Genomic DNA, 23,569 nt, shown 5'->3' on the forward strand with positions numbered 1-23,569 from the left:
GCTTCTCAAAGGAAAACAATCCCAGAGACATTAAATTCTCCCCCCGTTTCTGTCTATCTGAGTATAAACGCGGAGTAAGGAAGGACGTGCGTCTGCGGCCCGTCCTTGGGCTGCAACGAGAAATGTGGCCAGGAGGGGGCAGCGTGACACTGTGCCCGGAACCCGCGCCCCGCAAACGAGGCAGAAAGGGCGTTTCTGGCGTGAAACAGAAATTGTATTTATATAGAATCCCCGGAGCAGCCCAAACGCTGAACCCTGGTACTAATTAGCTGGTATGCTAATTGCTTTGGCTTTCATCCGTCTTAGGCCAACTTTGGAAAGAAAGCACTTTTCTTTGCCTTGCTCTTTTCAGAGCCTGAATCTGTTTGGAGGGATGACGTGTGGCCACAAGCACATCACAGAGGGTGTCCAGACAGCAGGACAGATACTTAGTGATTAAGTGATTACCCTGGGGAGGTGACCTTTATTTGATAAAGGAAAAAAAGATGTCTAGGGATATCAATCAAAAACTCCTTCAACGAAGCCAAAATAAAAGAGCGGCTGGAAGAGAAGGGGACCTTTTTCCATTTGTTTATATGGAAAAAGTAACGCTCCGGTCTCCCCCTTATCACCGTGAAGAGGGTGCAGAGGACAGCCGGGTCTGCATTACCTGCCGTTCCTTCACAGAAGGGCTCCCTGGCACATCCGGGGAGGCCCTTGTCCTCCAAGAGAGACTGGGACGCGCCTCCCACGTCGGCCTCCAGCAGCGTTGGGTTCTCGCCCAGACCCAGGTCTGCAAAGTGGCTGCGCAGTTCACAGTCGTCAAAGTCGCTGGTGAACTGGAGAGGGACGTCGTGAGGAGACAGGGGAAACGTGCTTTCCAGCACCAAGGGAGAGCCGGGCGGGGACAAGGAGGAGAGGGAGGACCGGGAGGACAGGGACGTCACCGACTTGGGGGCCTCGGCCGGCGGGGGCGTGTGGCCGGTGGCTGCGGCCGCCGCCCCGCAGGGGCCGCCCTGGCCGGGCTGGCTGGGGGACTTGACCACTTCGTTCTCGTGGATGGTGGTGATGGGGCCGGAAGGGATGTAGCCCCCCTTTTCTTGCAGCAGGAAGTCCAGTTTGTACTGATAATCCGCATCTATCTGGTCCCCCTGACTGGTGTAGTAGAGCTCGCTGGAACTGAGGGAATTGAGGGACCCTCTGCTGGAGGTGTTCAGAGACCCCCGACTGGAGGCCAGGGACCCAAGGCTGCTCCCAGACGACACGGACAGGGTGCTGGCGGAGAGGCTGCGGAAAGGAAATGACACCTTTTAGAAACTGGTGTCACACGGAGACCCAAGCACGACCGCTGATGGCTCTTCAGACCCCAGCGAGACCAGAGAACGTCCTCAGTGACAAGGCCAAGGAACTTGCTGTCACACCACACAGTCCCAGGTTTCCTCATGAACATTTTCAACCTGGCTCTCTAAATGCTCTTTAAGCGGCCATCTTACTCTTATTAAAAACCATCCCCCTTTTGCAAAAGTGACCAAAGGGGAGCAAATACCTGTGGACAGCTCTACCTGCAGAGATGTGCTGAAGCAACTACGCAATTTAAAATTTATAACAGAAGGGGCGTAAATAGTACAAGGTGCCAGTGTAGTTACTCTGTTTAACAAATGAAACTTCTTATTTGCCAGAGAAACAGAAGAAGCTTCTGGAGACAAAGCGGTTACACAGAGGCCCCTGGGCTCACCCTTCTCTCCTCTTCTCTGCGTATTTAAATAGTGAATATGTTTTCTGAGGAGTCCCCCTCCTGCCCTTTTTCAAAGAAAAGCTGATGGGGAGAAAACGTCATTTCCCTAAATACGGACTGAAGCTGAAATACACCTTCTTCCCACAACATATTTCAAATGTTTTCCAAATACGACCTTGGGGCTCATGAATAAAGACCTACGCAGCTTTCAGTTTGGAGACTCAAGTGTTAATCGTGCTAGTATAACTCTGTTCTCTTCTTTTCAATGGTTGAACATAAGGAGAAAAGGAATCAGAGGTGGATGAAAACATGCCGGAACGCAGTCGAGAATGACCCTCCCCTCAAGCACTGGACGGGCTCACCTTTTAAGTTGTGAGTGCAGGTAAGTAGTTAATTTGGTAGTTTCTTCAAGTTTCTGCAACAGCTCTTTTCTTTGCTCTTCTAGCTTCAATCTAGAAAAAACACACACACGGGTGAATCTGTGTTTTCAAATGATGATGGGAAAGTGTGAAAACTGAAGGGAAGGAAAAGATTCCTGTTACACAAACATTACAGACCACGAGGGGGAAAGCTGGTGACCCCGGCCGAGAGAAAACAGAACCCCAGCAGGAAGCAAAGGGGGCAGAGGCGTCCACAGCCAAGTCTCATTGGGGGGGGGGGGTTGCTATATCAAATCTCAGGGCAACAGAGAATGTTTTAATTTGATTTTCTAAAAGTTTCTTTAAAAAAAAAGTTTTTATTGTATTCTTTCCATTCCCATTTAACCCCTTGTATCCCCTCCCCCCATCAATCCCCACACTGTGGCCCATGTCCACGAGTCCTTTCTCCTTGTTGCTCGAGCCCTCTAAGATTTTCTTAAATGGATTAAAAAAAAAACCTCATGCTCTTCAGAATTATAGAGAGCGCGAGCGAGAAGCAAAACAAGAAACTAGCCACAGGCTGTGACTGGGCTTTCGTTACTAAAACAATTTAACAGTAACAACTGTTACTGTTATTGTATACAAGAGCCTCCTAGGGACTGACTTGGGTGCAGACAGTGCCAAAATAATATTTAGTGATAAAAATCTCTATCTTAATTTGGTGAGTTTTAGAGACGATGAAACAAATTAGTCCAAACTGTGCAGGATAAAGACAGAAACACGCTCTCCCTTCCCGTCTGCAGTACGTCTGTCTCAGTCCCTGCACCGGACCCTTATGACATGCTGTCTCCTTGAATTCACCTGCATTAGTGTTTGAGGTTTAAGAAAAAGAAAAAAAGACTCTTATGGAACTGTGTGCTTGAATAAGTCAGCTGAAAATCGATGAAGCACCCAGGGGTTTATGCAAGAAGGAGCCCGCACGAGGGTCGTCTGTCATTGCGGACACACTGCGGGGGACATCCCAGGACAGCCGGGGTTCCAGGCTGGGGTGTGTGGGGTCCGATGGCGTTGTGGGTGGTGAGGCCCTGCAGATGTGAGCTAAACCAGCCTTCCGTACTCAGAGCCTCGCCATGGCCTGCCAGGTGGCGGTATAAGAATCGGCTCCTCCCCCTTGGAGAAAGAGAAAATGTCCCTCATTTTCTCCTTCTTTGAAATGTTACTTGTGTTTCAGGCAGTAAGAAAACATGCCCGTGTTTTATTTATAGGGACCTATCCTTTGATGTGCCACCAACCCGCCATTATATGTCCAAATAAAAAAAAGGAATTCTTGTCATTCTGTTTAGCACTTCAAAGGGTGATAAATTCTTACTTCACAGCTTCAAAGGTGTACTTTGAAAAGGAGGAGAGCCTGTATTTTTAAAATCTCTTAAACATAAATAAAAACCCAATGAGAGAAAATGTGAATACAAAATAGATGAAATAAATACAGGTCTGGAGAAAGCCTAAAAATCTACTAAAATCCATGTCTTCTGAAAGAGAAGCACTTCCTACTTAAGTTTTAACACTGGATACTGTACAAACACATGAAGGTTTTTCTGACGCGTCGGGGAGGCTTCCTTATGACATCTGTGCGTTTCGCGCTGAAATTTAAAATCCCGTCTCAGTCACAGTGCTGGTGCCCTCCCTCCCTGCACTGGGTAGTTGCTCAGGGGCTGCACTCCGGGCCCCTTCAGGGCCCCGGGGACCCCTGGGCCTGGCTTTCCTGTCCTTGTTGGCGTGTTCCCCAGTCACATCCCATGCTCCTGGAAGGTGAGCGTCAGCCCCTTCTCCCTCGTCCAGCCAGGCTGTTGGAAGAGCCAGGAGCCCCTGCCCAGCGCTCCCTTTTCGTGGGTGTTTGCATGACATCTCCTCTGGGAGAAGCAAAACGAGCCCCCGCTGGGTGACGGTGGCCGTCCTCCGTCCAGTGCTGGGGCTCCTGTCTGAGGCACCGGCACAGCCCCTCCTCGTGGGAGCTGGAAGCCTCCCTCAGATTCTAGGGGTCCTTCGTAGGAAGCGACCTGCCCAGCTCCCTCTGGACCAGGAGCTAGAAGATGCTGCTCAGACAGCCGCCCCTTCAAGAGGGTGCAGGCCCGTCTCCAGTCTCTGTCCTTCCAGTGCTCCTGGTGGGACAGGGTCTTTTCAGCCTCGCCCCTAAAGACCCCTCCCACGGGTCCTGCTGCTGCTCCGCTCCGTCGGCTCAGCTGCCTTCTGCCAGGCCACAGTGGGTTTCGTGTGCCCGCTGCCTTCCTGCGGTGCCCCTCCTGGTGCAGACCACCCTCAACTTTCCACACGGGGACAGTGTCAAGTCCCCTGTTGAAGGGGGAAGTTCCTTTTCCATTAAAAAATAAATGACACTCATACCCCCACTTGCTTGCTTCTTTTTCTCAGTGGCAGAAACACGGATACAGTCAGTCACCTGCCAGGGAACGGCGAGGGCGCACCCGGAGACAGGCGCTGTTACTCACTGCTGTGCAAACACTGCCAAGTGCCCTCGGACAAGCCTGGAAGGCTCCGCCCTCTGCATGCCTGGGACACAGCGCCGTGGGATTAAATCGGGACGAGAGAAAACGCTGCGATCGAGTCACAGTAAACACGGCGCGTGTGAGGCTCCCGGGGATGTAACTCGGCATCCTGTCTGTCTGTCTGTAACGTGCTCTTTTTTGAAAGGCTCTAAAAATTATTGACTCTTCAGCAAACTTTTTAAAAGCACTCTTTCTAGAGTGCATGCTAATTTAACGCTAAAAAGTGCAGTACGGTGACGACATAAACCAGTGACATGGCCCGGTGTCACCACCATCAAGTAGGAAGTACCGGACGGAAGAGCACGTGGGTGGACGTCTGCATGGCCGCGAACGTGCGGGCCAGGAGCTGTGCTACGGCCTTAGGATGGCCTCGATGTCACCAGGTGACAGGAATGTCGCAGCTCCGTTATGATTTGGGGGGACCACCACTGTCCATGTGGTCCACTGGTGACTAAAATGTCCCTGTGTGGTGCAGGACTGTCACTAAGAAACAATGAAGACATCTTGGCAAGAAGTAAGATAAAAGCCCTACGGTCTGAGAGAGGGGAGGGGGCAATGTCATAGAGAACACGGGGTTTAAGGCACCTCACTGACTGCAGGGAAAGACTGAAGGACGTGTGAAGACTCCTACGCTGCGTGACTTGTCCTGTGCGGGCCATCTCTGCTGCTGCTCCCTTGGAGAGCAGCTCTCTCCTGCTGCTTCCCCGCCACGGTGGCAGGCTCAGGAACAGGGACCCGGGGACAGTGCTGGCAGACACAGGCCACACACAGAGGCTGAACATTCCTATGCATTTGTGACAGTTACTATGTTTGTGCAAACAAACGTTTAAAAGCCAGTGTCTCAGCACTTAGGAACAAAGTATATTTTTAATGTTACTTCATCAGTCCCTTTTGAAGCTCTAGCCCTAATAAAAAAAGACAAAACGGCACGCCTGCAAAGCTGGGCAAAGCAAGCAAACGCGCGCCTGGTTTCTCTCTCTCGGACCCACGTTCCACGGGGGAGGGCAGCCGAGACGGGCTCCGTACCTCAGGCACACGTGCCTGTGCAGCACGCAGGAAGGGCGACTATTACCGGTGTTGTTCACACGGGCCTGCAGAGCTGCCCACTCCCTCACATTTCCTGATGATCATCCCACTCCTGTCCTAGAGACGGAAGCTGTACCCACCCGCACGCCCACGACAGCGAGGCAGTAACTGAATCCTGCCTCTCCCCCTCAGCTGCTGTTCCTTCGGATCTCTGTCGGGTGGGTCCTTCCCTGGCTGGCCTTGCTCACATCTACTTGAAGCTGAGCCTCTAATGAGCTCCACGGGACACCAGAGCGGGACGGGGAGGAAGGAAGCGGCAGGTGAGGGCAATGAGAATTATCTAAGAGAGGACCAGGATGTCACCTGCCGAGGATTCCCCTCGTGATACTTCTTGGTGCTCCCTCCAGCTCTGAGGCTGTAGCCATGCGTTATCTTGACCAAGCAAAAGTCAGTTCTCCCCAAAACAGTTCAACTCAGGGAAGGCAAGTTCAATGTTACCACCTCACCTGGAACGCCAAGAGTTCTCTCCCTCCTACATGTTTTGATGTGATGTAGACACATTACCTTAGACCAGTGGTTCTCAACCTGTGGGTCGCAATCTCCTGGGGGTTGAACGACCCTTTCACAGGGGTTGCCTAAGACCATCGGAACACACATATATAATTACATCTTGTTTTTGTGATTAATCACTATGCTTTAGTTGTGGTTGGGGGTCACCACAACACGAGGAACTGTATTAAAGGGTCGCGGCGTTAGGGAGGTTGAGAACCACTGCCTTAGACACTTATAGAGCACAAAGAATTAGAAGGCAAGAAGCCAAGAAGTTAAAAAAAATAAATGAGGCGGCTGGATTAGGGCTGCATATTTTGAAGTGACTTCTGGGTCACTCAGAATTACACGAATGTGAGTTTCTTGCTTGTCTTTCTGGAATGAGCACAGCTCCTCGCTGTGGCCTGAGGGGCTGTGTCAGTGCTAAAGGGCCACAGGGCCACGTGGCCCACGGCGGACGCCGGTGTCGGACTGCGTCAGGCATCAGGGCGCGGACAGCGGGCCCCTGTGCAGACGAGTGCCCGTCAGGCTGACACCCCGGGAGTCCACCGCGTCCCAGTCCAGCCGATCTGATTACAGAACTGGATTTTTAAAATGAAATGATCAATTTACCCGTTCTCGCAGAGATCAGGAAACTGCTTAAAGCGCTTCCCTTTACATTTTACCTACTTCAGTGGGGGTTTCAGCTGACAGACACCCAGGCGGACATTTGCCTTGTTCAGATGTTAGGGAGCGGCACGCTGCCCTTTCCTTGCAAAATGAAAAGCAGCAAATGTTTGCATTCTTGCAAGTAGTAAAATTTAGACTAGAAAGCTTCTAACGGTCCAGATCATCCTCCTTATCAGGGTGCAACAGTTAGTAGCTATTGTTATCAGCATTCCTGGGTGTATGTCGACGTTCACGGAGTTTTCACGTTCCTAACAGACACAGAGCTGAGGGACACGGAAGGACGGGAGGACAGAACGGAAGCCCCTCTGCGCTGGTTCTCAGTCCACTGCCAACAGACGCAGCCCCTGAGACCACACTGCCCAGGGGACCGGCCCCAGGGAGGACACCCACCTCTCGGCCAGGGCCCGGCTCGGGGCGCCCCGCACGGCCAGCACCTCCTCCTCCAGCCGCTGCCGCTCGGCCTCCAGGCGCTCTAGCTCGTCCCGCGTGCGCTTCTGCGGCGTCACGAACTGCAGCTCTTTCAAGAGCTCTTCTTTCTCGTGGATCAGCATCAGCTTCTCCTTCTCCACGTCCAGCGCCCCGGGCCAGGCCTCAGTGTCCAGTTTCGACAACTCGATTTTTAGGTTGGCCATGCTGAAATAGAGACGAAACGGGTGTGCGCCTACTTAGCCCTCCCAAGAGAGGGAAAACACAAACCAGCCCAAGTTCGGGGCTTAAGTGCTCCGCGTCCTCCACGAGCCCAGGCGGAGAGGGCCGTGGTCTGCCTGGTCTGAGGAAGGGGAACAGCAAGCGCTAGCGTGGCCGTCTCTGGGCCTGATGCTACACGGAGTTGTCACCCCTGTCATTTTCCCTCCGTTAAAATCGCAGTGAGCGCACTCCCCTGTCTGAAAAAAGGGTGCAGGTCAAAGCACACTGAGCGTCAAAGCAGAGCAGCCCTGTGACTGCAGGTGTGGGTGCCGGGGGAGTCCCTGGGGGCTTCGTTAACAGCGCTATGGGGATGATGCCTGCTAGGCCACTGCTCTAGGCTGCTGCCCCCTAGTGAAACGGTTGTCCCCAGGGTATGAGCCAGTCAAGGGAGGAGGAGGGTAGAGAGAGAGCATCCGGTTGGCCAACTGGGATGAAAACGGCCATCCATCAAGGCTCCCCCAGCACCCAGAACGGGGAGCAAGGCTTGGTTGGCTTCCTCCGCCCGTGGCCTCCCTAAGCTGTGCCCTGTGAACTCTCTTCCCCACCAGGGTGCGTGCGGATGGGTGTCTACACCACGTGCAGAGCCAGCACTGAGATGTCCCGGCATTCAACCTGGCTGTCCTCTGCAGACAGGCACTTGGCTGTGCAGGAGGCAGACGGCACCGCTGGGGTGACAACAGGTGCTGCACTGCGGGGACAGGACGGGGGAGGGGGACAAGGAAGCAGCAAAAGGGAAACTTGCCTGGTTTCCTAATTTTGCCTGACCCCAAATTTCTCTGTGTCTAGAGCTTCATACTCAATGGCCAAGTCAACTCCCGACTCTAAGGCTGTTCTGATGCCCCGTGTTTGCGCTGCGGCCCTGTGAGGGCAACCCAGGCTGTTCACAAGGGAAATGCCACGTGGCTATTGGGACCACGAGCACAAGCCGAAGGTCAACTATGAACCCCTCCGACGTTGGCACGAGGAAGCCATGTTCCTAGAAAAAATGTTGGACGGTTACCTCGGCTGTGGTTACAGAACACGTCAGAACGTGGAAAACAAATAGGAGGGAGGGGTTCTGTTTTTCCTTTTGATGGAAGTTGTAGAAGCAGAGAAAAGAGGCGAACAAAGAGACGTAATCAGGACAGAGATGGGAGTGGCTGCACATTCCTGGGCCGCAAGTTTCTCGTTTTAGTTACAAATAAAGTCGCCTCCTTAAACTGGCACTGCGTGTATAACGTACTTCTGATTTTCACCCGCCGTCGGCATTTATGATAGATGTAACATCAGCTATTCTTCAGCTGTAACCATGAAACCATAAACAACTGCCTCCACATACTGGAAAATTAATCATCAAAGTGCTAAATAAGCATGGTATTATTAGCTTCATTAAGCACGTAAAACAAAGGCTGGAGGAGAAAACAGCCTTCAGAGAAACTCAACCCGCCTCTACTTATTCAGAACCGAGGACCAGGCATTTTCAACACATGCACAAACCCCTGAGATGTACCGCTCGTCAGCGGCACCAGTGACTTCAGAATAAAACCTCGAGTTAGGGAACAGAACGGCAGTGTGACCGAAGGGAACAGAAGCAATGATGCACTGAAGGACGGAGAGGCCTCTGTGAGTTGCGAAACTGAGCGGCAGGTAGGCCTTGGATTTCACTTGAAAATATGTAGTAAATCTGGAGAACAGAGGAGGGTTTGCGGGAGCACCTGGGAGAAGTGCTGTGCATGCGCCAGGCAGAAGATCCACGAGGAGCCAGCGTAAAGCGAAAGCTCAGGCTGACCCCGGTGGGGGTTGGGGGGGCGCGAGTCAAGCCCCCAAGAAGCCAGGGCACCAGGCCAGGCTGTCAGGGTAACGCTGAGTTCCGGGCCCCGTCCTTCAGAGAACGGGGCGCAGGCCGGCACATCGTCTGCAGTGGGGCCCAGGAGTCCGCACTGCTGAAGGCGGCGGGCTCACAGCTGGAGGGCGGCCGCCAGCCTCCGCCAGAGGCTTCCCGTCTCACGGGGCAGCAGACCCAGAGCGCCGCCCTTCCCCCGGGGTCTGAGAGGTGGCCGAGGAAGTACACAAAGCATTTCCTAACGTCAAGAAATGTACAGCCTGCCTGAAAAAATTTATAGGCATTGAAATCAGTCAAGTCCAATGTCGCTTGGAGAGACCAAGTGACTCGCTCCAGCGCACGTGGTTAATGATTTCCGGACCAAAGTGTAGGGTTCTTTCAGTAAACCGAAGAACCGAGCCGTATTCGTAACGGAGGCGACGCAGAGTCAAATATTGTATTTAGGCTGATCAAATAATTACTTTGTTAAAGCTAGATAACCTCTAAGGACTCTGACTAATTACTTATAAATGGTCCTCATCACCAGTAACAATGGACCTACTTCAATCTGTATCTGCTGGTCTTCCTGAGCTTTTCATGCTGAGGAGGAGAAACGTGACTGATTTCTCTGTCCCCTGCAGGGTGATAATGCAGTTTTTGCCCCCTCTCCCACGTCTTCCGAAATGATTTATCAATAGCATCTTTCAAGTCTTCAAAGGAAAATCATAATATCAAATGTCTTAGCATGACTCTTTCCCTCAAAACGAGCCAGGTGTCCCGTGTCAGGAGAACAGGGCGAGCCTGCCTACTGGGCAGGAACAGGGAAGTCTCTGCGGCTTACCCACGCAGAGCCACAGGTAAGAAAAAGGCAGTGCGGGGTGTCACGGGGGGTCAGGAGCAAAAGGAGGGCAAAAAGGATCTCTCTTCCTTCTCCCAGAGGTAAGTCACTGGACCAGACACCTCGGCTCTTCCGGGACATGAGCAGGAGTCTTCTCTTCAGACAAAAGAACAAGCTTGGAGCTGTTTACCTTACACCTCGTGTACCCATCACGTCCTGTATCTGAACCACTGCATCAGGTTTCTCGATTGCGCTTTTAATTGTAAGCACTGGACAGCTCAAAGGTTCTCTCTTCCCGAAGAGAAGGGGACAATTTCATTCCCATGCTTGTCCCGGATTCTCCGTGCTTTTCAGCTTTGGGGGCCAGGGCAAAGGAAGGGATGGCGGGCAGAGAGGGGGGCCTCTGCAACCTTACATTCTAAAAGCGAAGGACCCCCTCCACGAGAGCATGTGGGGAGCGCCAGCAGATGTCACTACAGGACAGAAATGAGCTGTGGGAAAGACACTGCCGTTGGAGGCCCTGACCCCCGGGCTGAACAGCTGCCCCCCGGTTACCTTCTTTTGGCTTCTTCATACTGGAGACTCAGCCTGACCTTCTCAGCTAAATTTGATCTACTTCTCACGCCGATCTAGTAGGAAACAAAAGGGAAAAAGTCAATTAACCCTGCTAATCAACAAAGGGAAACTGCTTTTGGTTCTGGGAAGCACCAGTTATTGAAAAGCTAAAGAAGATGGGACTGAAATGGAGAAACTCAGCTGAAAAAGACACTTACTTTATAGTCTCAGGAGGGGCAAAACAGGGGCAAAGCATTTCTTTTTAGTTCAGGCTTGTCTCTCTTTCAAAGACTTTAACGTCATTTCCTCTACACATTAAATTCAAGATAAAAAGTATCAGGTAAACGTTTCTGGTATCCAAGAGTTTAGGAAGGGTGTACCGGTCAATACAATTTATGAACTGGAACTAATTTCCTTATCACCGTGAGTCAAAATTTCCATCATTTGGCTTTCAACTGCATAAAATATGAACTAAGTAACGTCAAAAGTTGACTTCTTCAACTAGGGAGGCCCTACTGTTGACCTCTAACTGTTTTCCTTTCATAGCACGTAATTCAAAGGCGCATGAGAGAATACGAAAGGGACTGGGAACCGATCGTGCATCTGCTCACGGCAGCCCAGACGGGAGAACACATGTCCGTACTGTAATGAAGGCCCGTCCCGGGGAGCACTGGGTCAGCCCTTCCACAGGCGCGACTTACATCTCCGGAAATGCTTGTCTGGGACCCGGCATCGAGGGTCTGTCTGGAGAGAGACAGGTGAGAGCTGACGGGACTGGACCTCAAGTCTGGCTCGGATCTGCCGATGCTCTGATCCAGATGAAAGCGCTCCTGCAGCTTAGCAAGGCTCTGGGCAGGAAACACAAAGGGCCCCAGAAAGCTTTACGTTCAAGAGGGCAGACCTTCCCCACCAGGTGAAATGAAATCGAAATAACTCATCTCAATGGAAAAAGCAACGACATTGTTTTAGCAGGTGCACAGCACTTTAAATTAGTGAGGAAGTAAAGAGTAGAATGTAATTTTGCACATACTGTACATACATGTGACTTTGGAAGTATGCTAGAGCATACTAAACAGGCTTTCTTACTTTTCCCAAGACAGCCTGGGAGCTATTCACCCTGCGAATAATGGCATCTTTATATTTAATACGTTGATTTTTTATTTTTTAAATGTCACACAAAAGAAGTCTCTGTTTTAACTAGAACTACTCACTTTACGCAGGAGTCCCATGGAAACATGGAACACCTATAACGCAATCGCATCGGGGATACGGCGGGAAATCGTCTTCCTCAGCGGACGTCCTACATCTGGACGGGGCTGGGGGACTACTCAGTGCACGTTAGTGTCAGAGATTAGGGAACTGAGGCCCAGAGGTCACAACACTCACAGGCGACCTGAGCCCGTCTGTCTGTCGACTGTGTGGTGCTGCTCAGGGGGACCCGCTTAGTTTGGTAAAGTGATGGTCGGAGCAGACGGGCCTGCCGTCAGCTCCAGGGGTGACAGGCTGAGTGGACCTTGGAGGGAGGACGTGAGCAAGTTCAAGTCCAAAAAGGGAAACATTTTATTTAAATTGCCACCAAGGACAAAACAAGCTTACACAACACTAAAAAAAAAAGGGGGGGGGTCGTGGTGGCTTATTATCAGTTTTAAGAAGAACCAGGATTTAATCCTGATACTTAAGAGTCTCATAATAAGAAATTAAAACTATCAGAGATCTGATATATATATATACACACACATACACACGTATTTAACCTAACCATCTCTATTTTCTTTCAAAGGAATGTTTATACAAAATGTATAAATAAGGGATAAAACTTAAATGGTCACATTATCAAATAACACATCACAGAAATGAACCAAGAAATTGTTTAGTGGTTTTGGGCAAGTCCTTTCTAGTTTTTCACCTGCACAGTGAAAAGGCTAGTGTTCTTCAAGCCTGTCTGTGATGACAATGTACTCATCGATTTAGGTCACAATGACTACGTTTTTTAAAACAAGAGAAGGGACTAGAAAATGAAGTCAGAGTGCATTACTGTATCAAGAGCAGGCTTATTTCTGTGAAATTTGTTTTGTGTGTCTCTCTGGGTAAAGATAGTTGTGTGTTAGTGGGCTTTGATATAAAATATATTTTTTACTGGGAGCTGTGGTCAAAGACGTTTGAAGGTCACAGAAGACAGCTAATGGCCCTTTCAGCTCTATTGTTGATTTCTGCATCTCCTGATTAATTACATTGTATACTTTAGAGATTACGAAGGAACCTAATCTTGTAATTTAATCTGGCCTGTGGATAAACCCAAAGTTTACAGGAAGAATTGAAGATGACCTAAAATTGCTAATTTATAGATTCCACTACAAATCTGTTCAAGTTCCATTAACTATTTTCAAAGGATCTATTATGTGCATCTCAGGAATTATTGATTTGATCAGCAGGATCATTGTGACACACAAACAACATATATCTAAGCAAAGTGTTATTTGTGTTATGTTTGTGTGAATACCACGTGTCCTGGAGCAAGACTAGCTGGGTATGAGTCGTAGTCCTGCCGTATGCCGGCTGTGTGACTTTAAGTAAGTTACTCAGCTTTTCTGTGCTGCAATTGGGGATAATAACAGCACCTGTCTTTAGGGCTGCTGTGAGAATTCAATGAATTACTCCCACGCAAGGCATGCAGAAGATTGCCTGGCACAGGGTCCATACTTCAGAGTATTTGTCATTATTACTATTGTCTTTCCTATTTGATCTCTCTCCGCAAATTATTTAAAAATTGCCAAAATGCAAAATGATATGACTTCCAGAATATATTCAACCTATATTCAACTAGCATTTTGAAAACCGACATGAAGTAGTTGAATATAGTATTTAATGTTAGAGGTTCTATTAAAAATGCCAAAAAAACCACTGGCTCTAACATTTTCTCAAAGACATACACCGAATCCTCACTCAGCTATGTGAAGAACTCCAAATATGTAAAACACAAAGAATTCTCAGTGCTTGTGGTAATTATGGGATGGAGGAGGGGAGAAGGAAGAAGAGATACACTTTTAAAAAACACAATTGTATCTGCAACAGAGACATTCAAACTTAGAATACTGTTTAGTGAATGGCTGTTGTTTGTTCTTTCTACACGTGAGGCTGGGTCATGGGCAGCTGAGACCTGTATGTGGAGGTTCCGAGTGTAATGAGGGGCTCTCCTGCCACCAGCAGACCCCCAAGGGTGACGACCCAGATATCCCCTGCTGGGTCACTGCTACAAGCACCTGGATGGGAGAAGCTTTCCTAAGATCCTCACGCAAGATGCCCTTCTGCTCAAGGCACATCTTCTAACTTGCTGATGACCGGTGACATGCCCTTTGCGCATCCCGGGCCGAGGATCAGGGGTCCGCAGGAAGTTGTCAGTGAGCTACAGGGTGTACAAGGACGCTAATCTCCTTATGTGGGCTCAAGGACCTGCCACCCACTGTCTCAAAGGCCCTCCTAAGCCTGCCTTCAAGTAAGCTTCCCAGGACTTTGGAACCAATCTGTTTTCCTCGCTGGCAGCGTTATGCTGTGACAACCCGCTGTGAGGCCAGATTCCGGATGAATGGGGTCTGGGGGGGCGGAGGGTAGCGTCAAGGGCCATCCGACGCTGATGGAGAAATTCTGCCTCAAGGAGAGTTTCTGGGGCCCAGAAACGTAACAAAACGTCCCATAACATACCTGCATCAGATCCTGTTTTTCTTTCTCTCCTGAGCTAATAGCCTTTCTGATTGATTTCAGCTCGGTTAGAATGGCTTTGGCTTCACTGAGTTCATAGCCGCTCTGGCCTCCAGACATTTTCTTATCAATTCTGTTCAAAGGAAAAAAAAAAAAAATCAAAGAATGTCAGAGTACAAGTAAAACAGACCGGGGAACTGGTTTGGGGTTGTCTCAGCCGGCTGACTGTCTCAGTCCTTCTCTCACACGCCAGCATCATCCTTTCCGGCTGATGTTCCTCCTCTGTCTCTCCTGCTCGCCTCCCTCCCAGCAAAGGCTCCCCCCGCCTCCCCCCTCGTGCCCAGTCCTCTCGCCTTCAGTGTTGGGGATCCCACCGCGGGCAGAGCTCATGCCTCATCGCAGGCTGATCCTGATCCACCCTGAGAGGGGTTCAGGATGCGGGGCAGCGACTGAGTGGAAGGACAGAAACACCAATACCCTGGGCCGCCCTAGGGACTCGGGGTTCGTCGCTGCGGCCGGACCGTGGCTGCAGGACGTCTGCGCAGACGGCGGCATGGTGCCCGCCGCCTGGCAGGCCCTCGACAGACGGCAGTGAGTATTACTTACACCAGCGGGCACACTGCAGTACTCGGGTCCCGCAGTTAGTTTCTCGTTTCTTTTAAATATACAAAATGTATTTATTCTATTTTTATAAGTTTATGCATCGGGGTAAAATTGCTCGCCTGGCTGAATGCGCTCAAGCCCAGGAACAAGGCAGAGGGCAGATGTGCTCATCTGTCAACACTGAATCGAGGGCCCTTCCGTGAGCGGATTTGTGCCCCCCAGCGATGTGCTGACCAACGGTCCCTGCAGTTCACACGGTCCCCCTGTGTCAGAGGAACCGAATTCTGTGTGTGCAGGGCCTCCCCAAATCACCCCATTCTTCCCAAACAACGGCTTCACGCCCTCTTCACCTTTCTCCTGCTCCTGCCCACCACCGGCCCAGGGGTCACACGGAGCACAGCGGGCCCCCCGGGGGATGCCGGCTACGGCCCCGCCCCCTCAGCCCCCCATACTCGTGGTTTTACCCATAGAGAAGGGCCGCCTGTGACACCACAGAAAACCGGCTCTGAGCTCATTGGGTTTAAAACATTTCATAATTTATATGCATTTCAATGTGAAGGGTTTAATGAAAAAAAAAAAAAAAAAAGCCGTCTCCTTCCCTCTTCCAAAGTTTACTCAAACAAACACAGAGTGCAGATTACATATTCCCCCAAGTACTAGTTTAGTAAACAGTTTATGCTACTGAACAAGGAATTAAAGTCTTAAAGAACCTGAGACAATAAAATAAATTTCATCATAAGGTCATTTGATAAGAAAGTACAACTAATGAAGTCACCGAATTAAACACACACCCAGTGTTCGGGGCGGGAGGGGACCCGAGAGAGAGCTACTGCCAGTCACGTTCTCCGGAGGAAGAATCCAGGGCCAGAAAGGGGAGGCAAAGGTCACCCCGAAACTGCCTAAACCCTGCGCCCATCGGGGCACCAGCCTTGAAACAACAGGCTCCGCTTGGGGCTCGTAGGACTGTTACACTTAGAACGTGTGATAAAAACCCTACGAGCACTTTGAATATTGGTTAATCCCATTTATTGGAGAAGGGGTTTATCAATGAAACCATTGGGTCCCTTAAGTATTAAACTTAGTTGAGGCAAAAGGCTTAATGCTGATTTAAAAAATTCTGCGAGGTTCATGATCTAGTTGGTAGCATCGGCGTCTCAAACTGGGGCCAAGAAAATCCCTGAAGCCCAACTTCCTTCTTTCTGTTTGGGGGGGAAACGTCCAGAACAGGACGGTCAACCAACTCTTTAATTCAGAAATCAAATTTAACTTTGAAAATAGAAAAGCAGGTGTGCTGTTTTCAGGAATACACTTTAGCCTTTAAAAACAGAAGACTGCTGCTTTAACTTCCGGAGAGCTTCAGGGACAGGTGAGAAGGGCCCGGCTCTCCACGGCTCCACCACAAACGTTAGCTCCGACCGAGCGAGCCCTCTCGGCCAGGCGCCCCCCGGGCAGCCTCTCACGGCCCTTCCTCCCCTCCCCAGCTCCTGCCTGCCTCCCCTGACCCTCCCACGGGGCTCTTCCCCTTCACCTCCACGGCTCCCCCTTTTCTCCTCCACTTTTCATCTTCCACCTTTTTTTCTCTTTTGACACCAACGGACGGTATAATAAAATATGAGCATTATTTGCTGATTTTTAAAACAAAGTACTGTTATTTTTTTTTTTACCTTAATTTGAGAAATACCATTTAATATTTTTCCCTAAAAAAATTAAAACAAACCTTTCTTTGGTTTGTGTGTCCCTAGAGTTAATTTTTACCGATATCGTAATCTCTTCTGAAAGAGAAGAGATCACCACTTGCACGTCTTCCCTAAATAGTAAGGACCCTTTGGGCTTGCTGGGCATCCGTCTCTTCACTTCCCCTTTGCCAGCTCCGAGGGGACACTGGAAGTGGCAGAGTGACAACAGGCTTCTTCCTGGCATCCACCTACACACAGACGCTACATGATAGCTCAGGCCAAAGTCAAATTTGGGACCACCGACGGAATGAAATGAATAATTCAGAGAATAAAACCACATCTACTCATCCGGCATAAACCCTCGTCCCAAGGAAAACGAAAGCCCAAGTGTAAGTTACACTGGAATTCCAGATTCAACAACAAAAAGAAATTTCATTCTATGGTGAAGGAGGGAAAGGTAGCAAAAGCCTGCCGTGGGATTCTATTTAAATCTGTGCCTGAAACATACTTTCTGTCGTAACCCAAGCAGAAGTCCAAGCAGAAGTCCCTTTATCGGGTCAGGAAGGGGTTTTCTTGAAGACTGTGGCCTCAGGCTGTGTGGGTGTGACTCGCGTTCCGGTGTGCGGTGGTGAACACCGGGATGCAAACGGCCTCACTGCATCTGTCCGTGAGGCAGACAGGGGCCTCTGGTGTGGGCAAGCCCGTCCTCCATGCCTGGTGCAGAGGGCCGGCACCATTGCAGGAGGGCCTGGTTGTTACAACAAGTGGCCATTGTTTCCCCGTGGAATGTTATTGACAGAGACTTAAACATGCCTTAGATTCCTATAAAAACTGCTTGCTAGCAAACTGCTCTGAAACAATACGGCATTGTCGCATCCATATAACAAAAACAGGGAGTTTGGCTAACCTTTAATCCCGGCGGCGACGCGGGTAATAATCTCATGCGCCTTGAAAATGTTTAACGTTGTGGCTGAGCATTTGGGGGTGCGCTACAGGGTCTGCTTTCTCTCCCCACTGCTGCCACAAAGCCCTCCTCTGTGCCCCTCGGTGCTGACACCTGGTCACTAAGTGCCCCGCTGGAGTCATCCTCGGCCTGCACACTTCTCTGGAAGCTGTCACCCACCGGACTTCTTGGGGCACAGCTGCATTGAAGCCCCACCTGGGATCTCATAAGGCACCCCTGGGGGCCGGACCAGAAACAGGAATCTGGTCCAGAGCTCCTCTGATTATTCTTATATGTGGGCATGTTTGAGAACCACTAGGACGGGTGCCTCTGAAACAATGTCACGGTCGGGATTACAGGAGCCCCCAAACCAACGTCAGGAGCAGAAGGCACCGGATGGGCGGTGGGGCGCAGGGAGTGGGTATCGGGGATGTAAGTCAGCACCCAAACAGAGAGAAAATCAGCGAGTGCCTGCCTGGCCGGCAAACAGGTGGGGTCCTTCAGGAGGGAGGGAGCCCGGCGGCCCTGGATCGCGGCTGCGGGTAACGTGGGGCAGAACAGGGCCCCTGCGCCACCGTGCTGCTGACGGGGGAAACCCTGCAGACACTGCGCCCCACAGCGGTGGCACCAGCCCTGCGTCCCGCGGGGGGCCTCCAAGCCTCTCTGTGGTCACGTGGCTGTGCACACGGGCTCCCTCCTTTGCAGCCAAGACTCTGGGGGAGCCTGTCAGGGTTTAGTTAGGCTGGGCCTCAGGGACAGGGCGCACAGTGGCTTCCGGGGGCTGAAAACAGGGCACACATTTCCCGTTACTGCTCCTGAGTCTCCCCCGCCTCCTGTATCTTCAGTCCCAGTCCCAGCTGGGCCAGCCCCGGTGCCCCCTCCCCCCCGCCCCGACGTCAGCGTGGACCTGGGAAGGACAGACACAGTGCACCCAGGAAGTGAGGAACCCACTAAGCTCCTCTGCGGACAGGCGCGCCTCGCTCCCTGAGCTCCGCTGCAGGGTGGCCTCCAGGTCACGTCTGGGCCGATGGAGGCCGGGGATGGGCCAGGGCAGCCCTGGGGATGCACTGGGACAGGCACCCTGGTGCCAACCTCTCAGCTCCACCCCCAGTGTCTCCAGAGGCTCCGGAGACAAACGTAAGCTTTTCACTTGGTTTCTTTGGGCCTCCAATGAGTAATAAGAACTTCAAACCTTTTCAAAGTACATAGATTTTCCCAAGGTTTTGATTTGTTGGTTCATTGTTTTTTGTTTTTTGTTTTTTTGGGGGGGGTGGGGTCAACGCTTTGAGCTTTTTCCTTGAGGGTTTCTCTGAGACATTTCTTATGTAATCTGCACTTGTATTTTCTTTGTGTTAGTTACAGGGCTATGAGTTAATTTGAAGTCGGTTTTAGTGTTTTTATACTCACTGTTGCAATGTTTCAAAGCCTTGTTCTTTATAGAGCAATTCTTGCTTCATCTGTGAGAGTTCCCTCTTCAGCTTTTTAACCTTTTGGGAGAAATCAATATAAATATGAATGTTTGTAAATAATTAGCAGCACTGCTTTAAAAGATAACCCACTGGTAAACTATTAAACACATAAACACAGCCCATGGTTGAACATTCACCCTGCTCGTTTCTCCCTGACACCAGTTCTACGACAGGTCGATTAATTAGGCCTACGTTGTCCATGACGGGCATTATTTCTAATGTACTCAGCAGCACTTCTATGAGCATGACATCACCGCCACCTCCATTTTGTGATCAACAGCCAGGGAGAGAGAGTCGGGACTTTAAACCAAGGTATTGCGGACTCTGGAAGCTTGGACTGATTCTGCGCGGGGCTCTGGGACCTCCGGCCTCCCCTGTATCTCAGCTGCGTCAGGCGGCACCTGCCCAGTGTCTCTGCCCGGGTGGTCCCCTCTGCCTGGGGCGCTTTGCCCTTGATCTTCAGTAGCTAACTCCCTGTCACTCAGGTCTTAGTACACACATTGCCTTTCCAGAGAAGTCTCCTCCAACCAGCACACCCATACCACCCCCGCTTTATTTACTTTACAGTCGTTTTCAAAAGCTAACATGTTCTGTGTATTTGCTCACTGTCTGTGTCCCTGCGTTAAGTAACCTGAATCACACCAGCTGTTGTCCAAGCTTCTAGAACAGTACCAGGAAAATAGGTGATCAGTAAATATTGGACGTCAAACTGATAAAAGATATTTTTTCCTATTGCTGAATACACTCCTTGGCAATAACAATACTGAGCGCTGCTGGTTTGGTCACGAACTAGCGGTTCTTCACTCGGCTCTGAAATGCGTTCCCACTTGTTAAGGGAGAGCCTTCAGTTTTAAGCGCATTGTTATACAGTATTTCAATGTGCTGCTGAACTTCTATTTCCTGTTCATTCTACCCATTCCACAAATTTTGACTGACTCTCCACTATATGCCAGGTCCCGGAACTGCAGCACAGACAAAACAGGGGTGACCTTCGCCCTCGGTGGTCTCCCAGAGCCATGGGGGAGTGAGAGCCTGAGCCAATAATCATCCAATGATATGAATCTCGCCAGTTACCACAGGCGATGTAAGGGAACGCTCAGGACATGGAAGGGGGCTGGGCCCTAATGTCGTCTGGGGTCTTGGGTAAAGCCCATCTGAGGAAGTGATGGGTAAGCTGAGAAGGTCAGTGGGGCTTCACGTGGCGGGAAGCGTTCTCCAATGGCGGAGCCTATGGATAAACCCTTCACCCATGGCAGCGGCCCTCAGCACGTTGCCGGGATCACGGACGTGACGTGTCACCTGGGATGGGGCTGGAAGAGACAGCCTGGCTGTAGAGTCTTGAAGCCCAAGTTAAGGATTTCTACACCTCATCCCAAGAACAGTTAAGAATCAAGGAGGAATGTTTAAGGACAATCAGCTGAAGATGATTGAAGGTCACCGTGATGAGCCTGGTGATAGGACCAGAGGGGCCAGCGGGACCCCTGCACCTGAACTGTGGCTGGCATTCGGCAGGGCCCTGGAACAGCGCCCAAGAGAGGGACACTGTGGAGGGAGGGTCCACAGGACTCGTGATGGTCTCTGGGTGGAGGGCGCGGAAGGGGACGTGCCAAAGATCACGTCCAGGGTTCTGGTGTGACAGCTGGGTGCACGAAGGTGCTTTCCCAGAGAGTGGAACCCAATCTGGGAGGAATGAGATCACGGTTTTCTTTAAGCCATTTTTCTGATACCCATGAGACGTCACAGGCAATTGGGGTATGTGGACTCGATGTTCAGAGGAAGTGTCTGGACTAGAGATAGAAAACTGAAGGCCAATGATGTCCAGATGACAGTTTAGGTGCATCAGAATAAATGGGACCACCCAGAGAGAGTATGCACTGAAAGAAGAGAGTTCAGGAACACACCTCGCTGTCTTTGTCTTCAGAAACCTGACGAAATACGCCAGGGAGCAGAGGCTGAGAAGTTGGAGGAAAAGGAGAGCGTGTCATGGAAGGCAGGAGGGAACAGGTCAGCGGGAAGACTGCCACCACGAGGAATGAAATGACAGGTGCTGTGTGATGCTCCTGTTTGCACACCCAGCCACTACTTTGGAGAGACTAGCCAGTCCATAATTTACCTGGTGGGTTTAGCTGCGAGTTTACCAGTTTGTGCCCCAAGTCACTTACATTTTATTAGGAAAAGGAATACAAATAATTGTGCTGCAAGGGCCTACTTACAACTACCCACAATGCCCCTGGGATCCAGGCGGGGAAATGATGCCTCCCGGCTTGGGGAATGAGGGCTGAGCTCATGGAGGAGGAGACGCGGGACTGGGCTTGGACCCATGTGACTCATGGATGCTGTGACTCACGAGGAGCACTGGGTCACCCACAGGGTGTCACGGAGACAGTTCGGTTTCGGCGTGAGACTAACGAGTCAGAGGAATCAGTGATCAATGGCTCATTCCAATGCACTTCTACTCGGACAGCACCCACAAGAGTTTTTTTACCAAAAAGACTAACATTTTACTTTAAAACAACAGTTAATCCAAAAATCAATAGCGACTCAAACAGCTGGGCCGAAACCTGTCTTTACCTTTGAAAATGCAGTTGATAAAAACAACGGTGATAGTGAGCCCACTGGGAACACCTGAATTACAACAACTGGTGTATCTTATTGACAAAAACTAGCATTCTGCTTAAAATTATTTAACTGTGATGACACACCAACTTAATTTCTTTTCCAAAATTATCATTTAAAATCTAAAATTAACGTTTGACAATTCAGACTCTAAGTAACGTGATATTATATTTTATTGTATGTTGAGTAACAGTGATACAGAAAGCTAACCAGTGCTTTCTTTAATTCCACATAATTATCGTATTTTTCACTCCATGAGATGCACTCCCCGCCCCCAAAAGTGGGGGGAAATGTCTGTGTGTCTTATGGAGCAAATATTGCGTCACAGACCATGATGTATATGACCTGACTTGGGGTCCCCAGAGAACCAGAAGAGAACTTGAACCTTAAAGTCCCTCCTCATTTGTTAATGACAGGGATGACGGTTCTTAATAATGCTGTTGACTGCTGTTAACTCTACATGGTTGAAATATTATTCTGTTATATTTTATTAAATATTTTAGTACACCATTTGGTTCAGAATATTTTTCTTCCTGTTTTCCTCCTCTAAACCTAGGTGCATCTTATGGTCAGGTGTGTCTTATAGTATGAAAAATACGGTCCTTTACTTAAAGTTGGCTGTAAGCTACTGTTTGTTCGTTTTTAGAGAGGGGGGAAAGGAGAAAGAGAGGGAGAGAAACATCACTGTGTGGTTGCCTCTCACTTGCGCCCCCAACTGGGGACCTGACATGCAACCTAATCATGTGCCCTGACTGGGAATCGAACCAGCGACATTTGGTTCGCAGGCCGACGCTCAATCCACTGAGCCCCAGCAGCCAGGGGTAAGCTACTGTTTTTATTTTGGGGGTAGGGGGGATCTTCTTAGTGGATTATCTGAATGATTCTCAGCTCCCAAATATCAGTGTTAAATTTCACTTTATTATAAAAAAACTTGATTCTATTACAATGACAAGTGAAGACAGATATTATTTCCAACCAGACATGATTTCCAATTGGTTTTGGTTTTAAGATGACCGTCTTAATCAGCTCAACTACCTTGCTTCTCGGAGGACCATTTGACATTGTTAGCTATTACAGAATCACTGTTTCTACTCTTCCATTCTCCTGCCCACCCTCAAAGGGAGGACACAGGACGTAAAAACAAAGGTCCACATATCACAGCGAAAGGACTGTGCTAATGCTGACCTGCAAATTTAGCCCAAAGCGGACTTTATTGGGAAGCAGTAATGAGCTGAAATTCACGAACACTCTATGGATTCCAGATATTATGCTAAATCTGAATAACTATTTTGTTTTTCTTTTAATTTATTTTTATTGTTTTTCTATGACAGTTGTCCCACTTTTCCCCCCATTGCCCCCCCACCCTGCCCACCCCCTTTGCCACAGTCAATCCCCACCCTGTTGTCCATGTCAATGGGTCATTTATACTAGTTTCTTGACTAGACCCTTCCCCTACTTACCCCCCTTCTCTCCCTACACCCCCATAACTGTTACTCTGTTCCTTGTTTACATGTCTCTGAATGAATACCTATTTTCAGCCCTCACAACTCTTAGATACATACAGCTTAATTATTCTTGTGCAGCTGAGGAATCTCAGTCCTAAAGAGAACAAGTCAGTAATCCACTGAAGGTTTCACTGCTCCTTACAGCAGAGCACAGTCCAGAACCCAGGAGCATTTTTAAAAACTGTAATTGCAAAAGCTTTAGTTGCAATGGCATGATACTACATGTTAAGGTCGAAGACAAACTGGAATTGTAGCAAAATGGCCTCAATAAAATCTACGGCCCTTATTTTGGCTCAGAAACT

At 49.8% G+C, this 23,569-nt stretch overlaps 1 protein-coding gene across 1 annotated transcript in view; it reads right to left on the minus strand.

The window, feature by feature from the left end:
• Positions 1 to 23,569, minus strand: part of WWC2 (WW and C2 domain containing 2) — a 122,957-nt gene that overhangs the window by 29,639 nt on the left and 69,749 nt on the right. The window contains exons 5-11 of the mRNA XM_090258929.1: positions 19,085 to 19,164; positions 14,459 to 14,588; positions 11,461 to 11,607; positions 10,760 to 10,833; positions 7,269 to 7,511; positions 2,077 to 2,166; positions 650 to 1,266 (exon numbers count right to left, since the gene is read on the minus strand). Coding sequence (XP_090115055.1) covers positions 650 to 1,266; positions 2,077 to 2,166; positions 7,269 to 7,511; positions 10,760 to 10,833; positions 11,461 to 11,607; positions 14,459 to 14,588; positions 19,085 to 19,164 — 1,381 coding nt within the window. The remainder of the gene's footprint in view (positions 1 to 649; positions 1,267 to 2,076; positions 2,167 to 7,268; positions 7,512 to 10,759; positions 10,834 to 11,460; positions 11,608 to 14,458; positions 14,589 to 19,084; positions 19,165 to 23,569) is intronic.

The sequence above is a fragment of the Furipterus horrens genome, unplaced genomic scaffold (genome assembly GCF_987537825.1).
Source record: "Furipterus horrens unplaced genomic scaffold, mFurHor1.1.pri manual_scaffold_12, whole genome shotgun sequence".
Lineage (NCBI taxonomy): Eukaryota > Metazoa > Chordata > Mammalia > Chiroptera > Furipteridae > Furipterus > Furipterus horrens.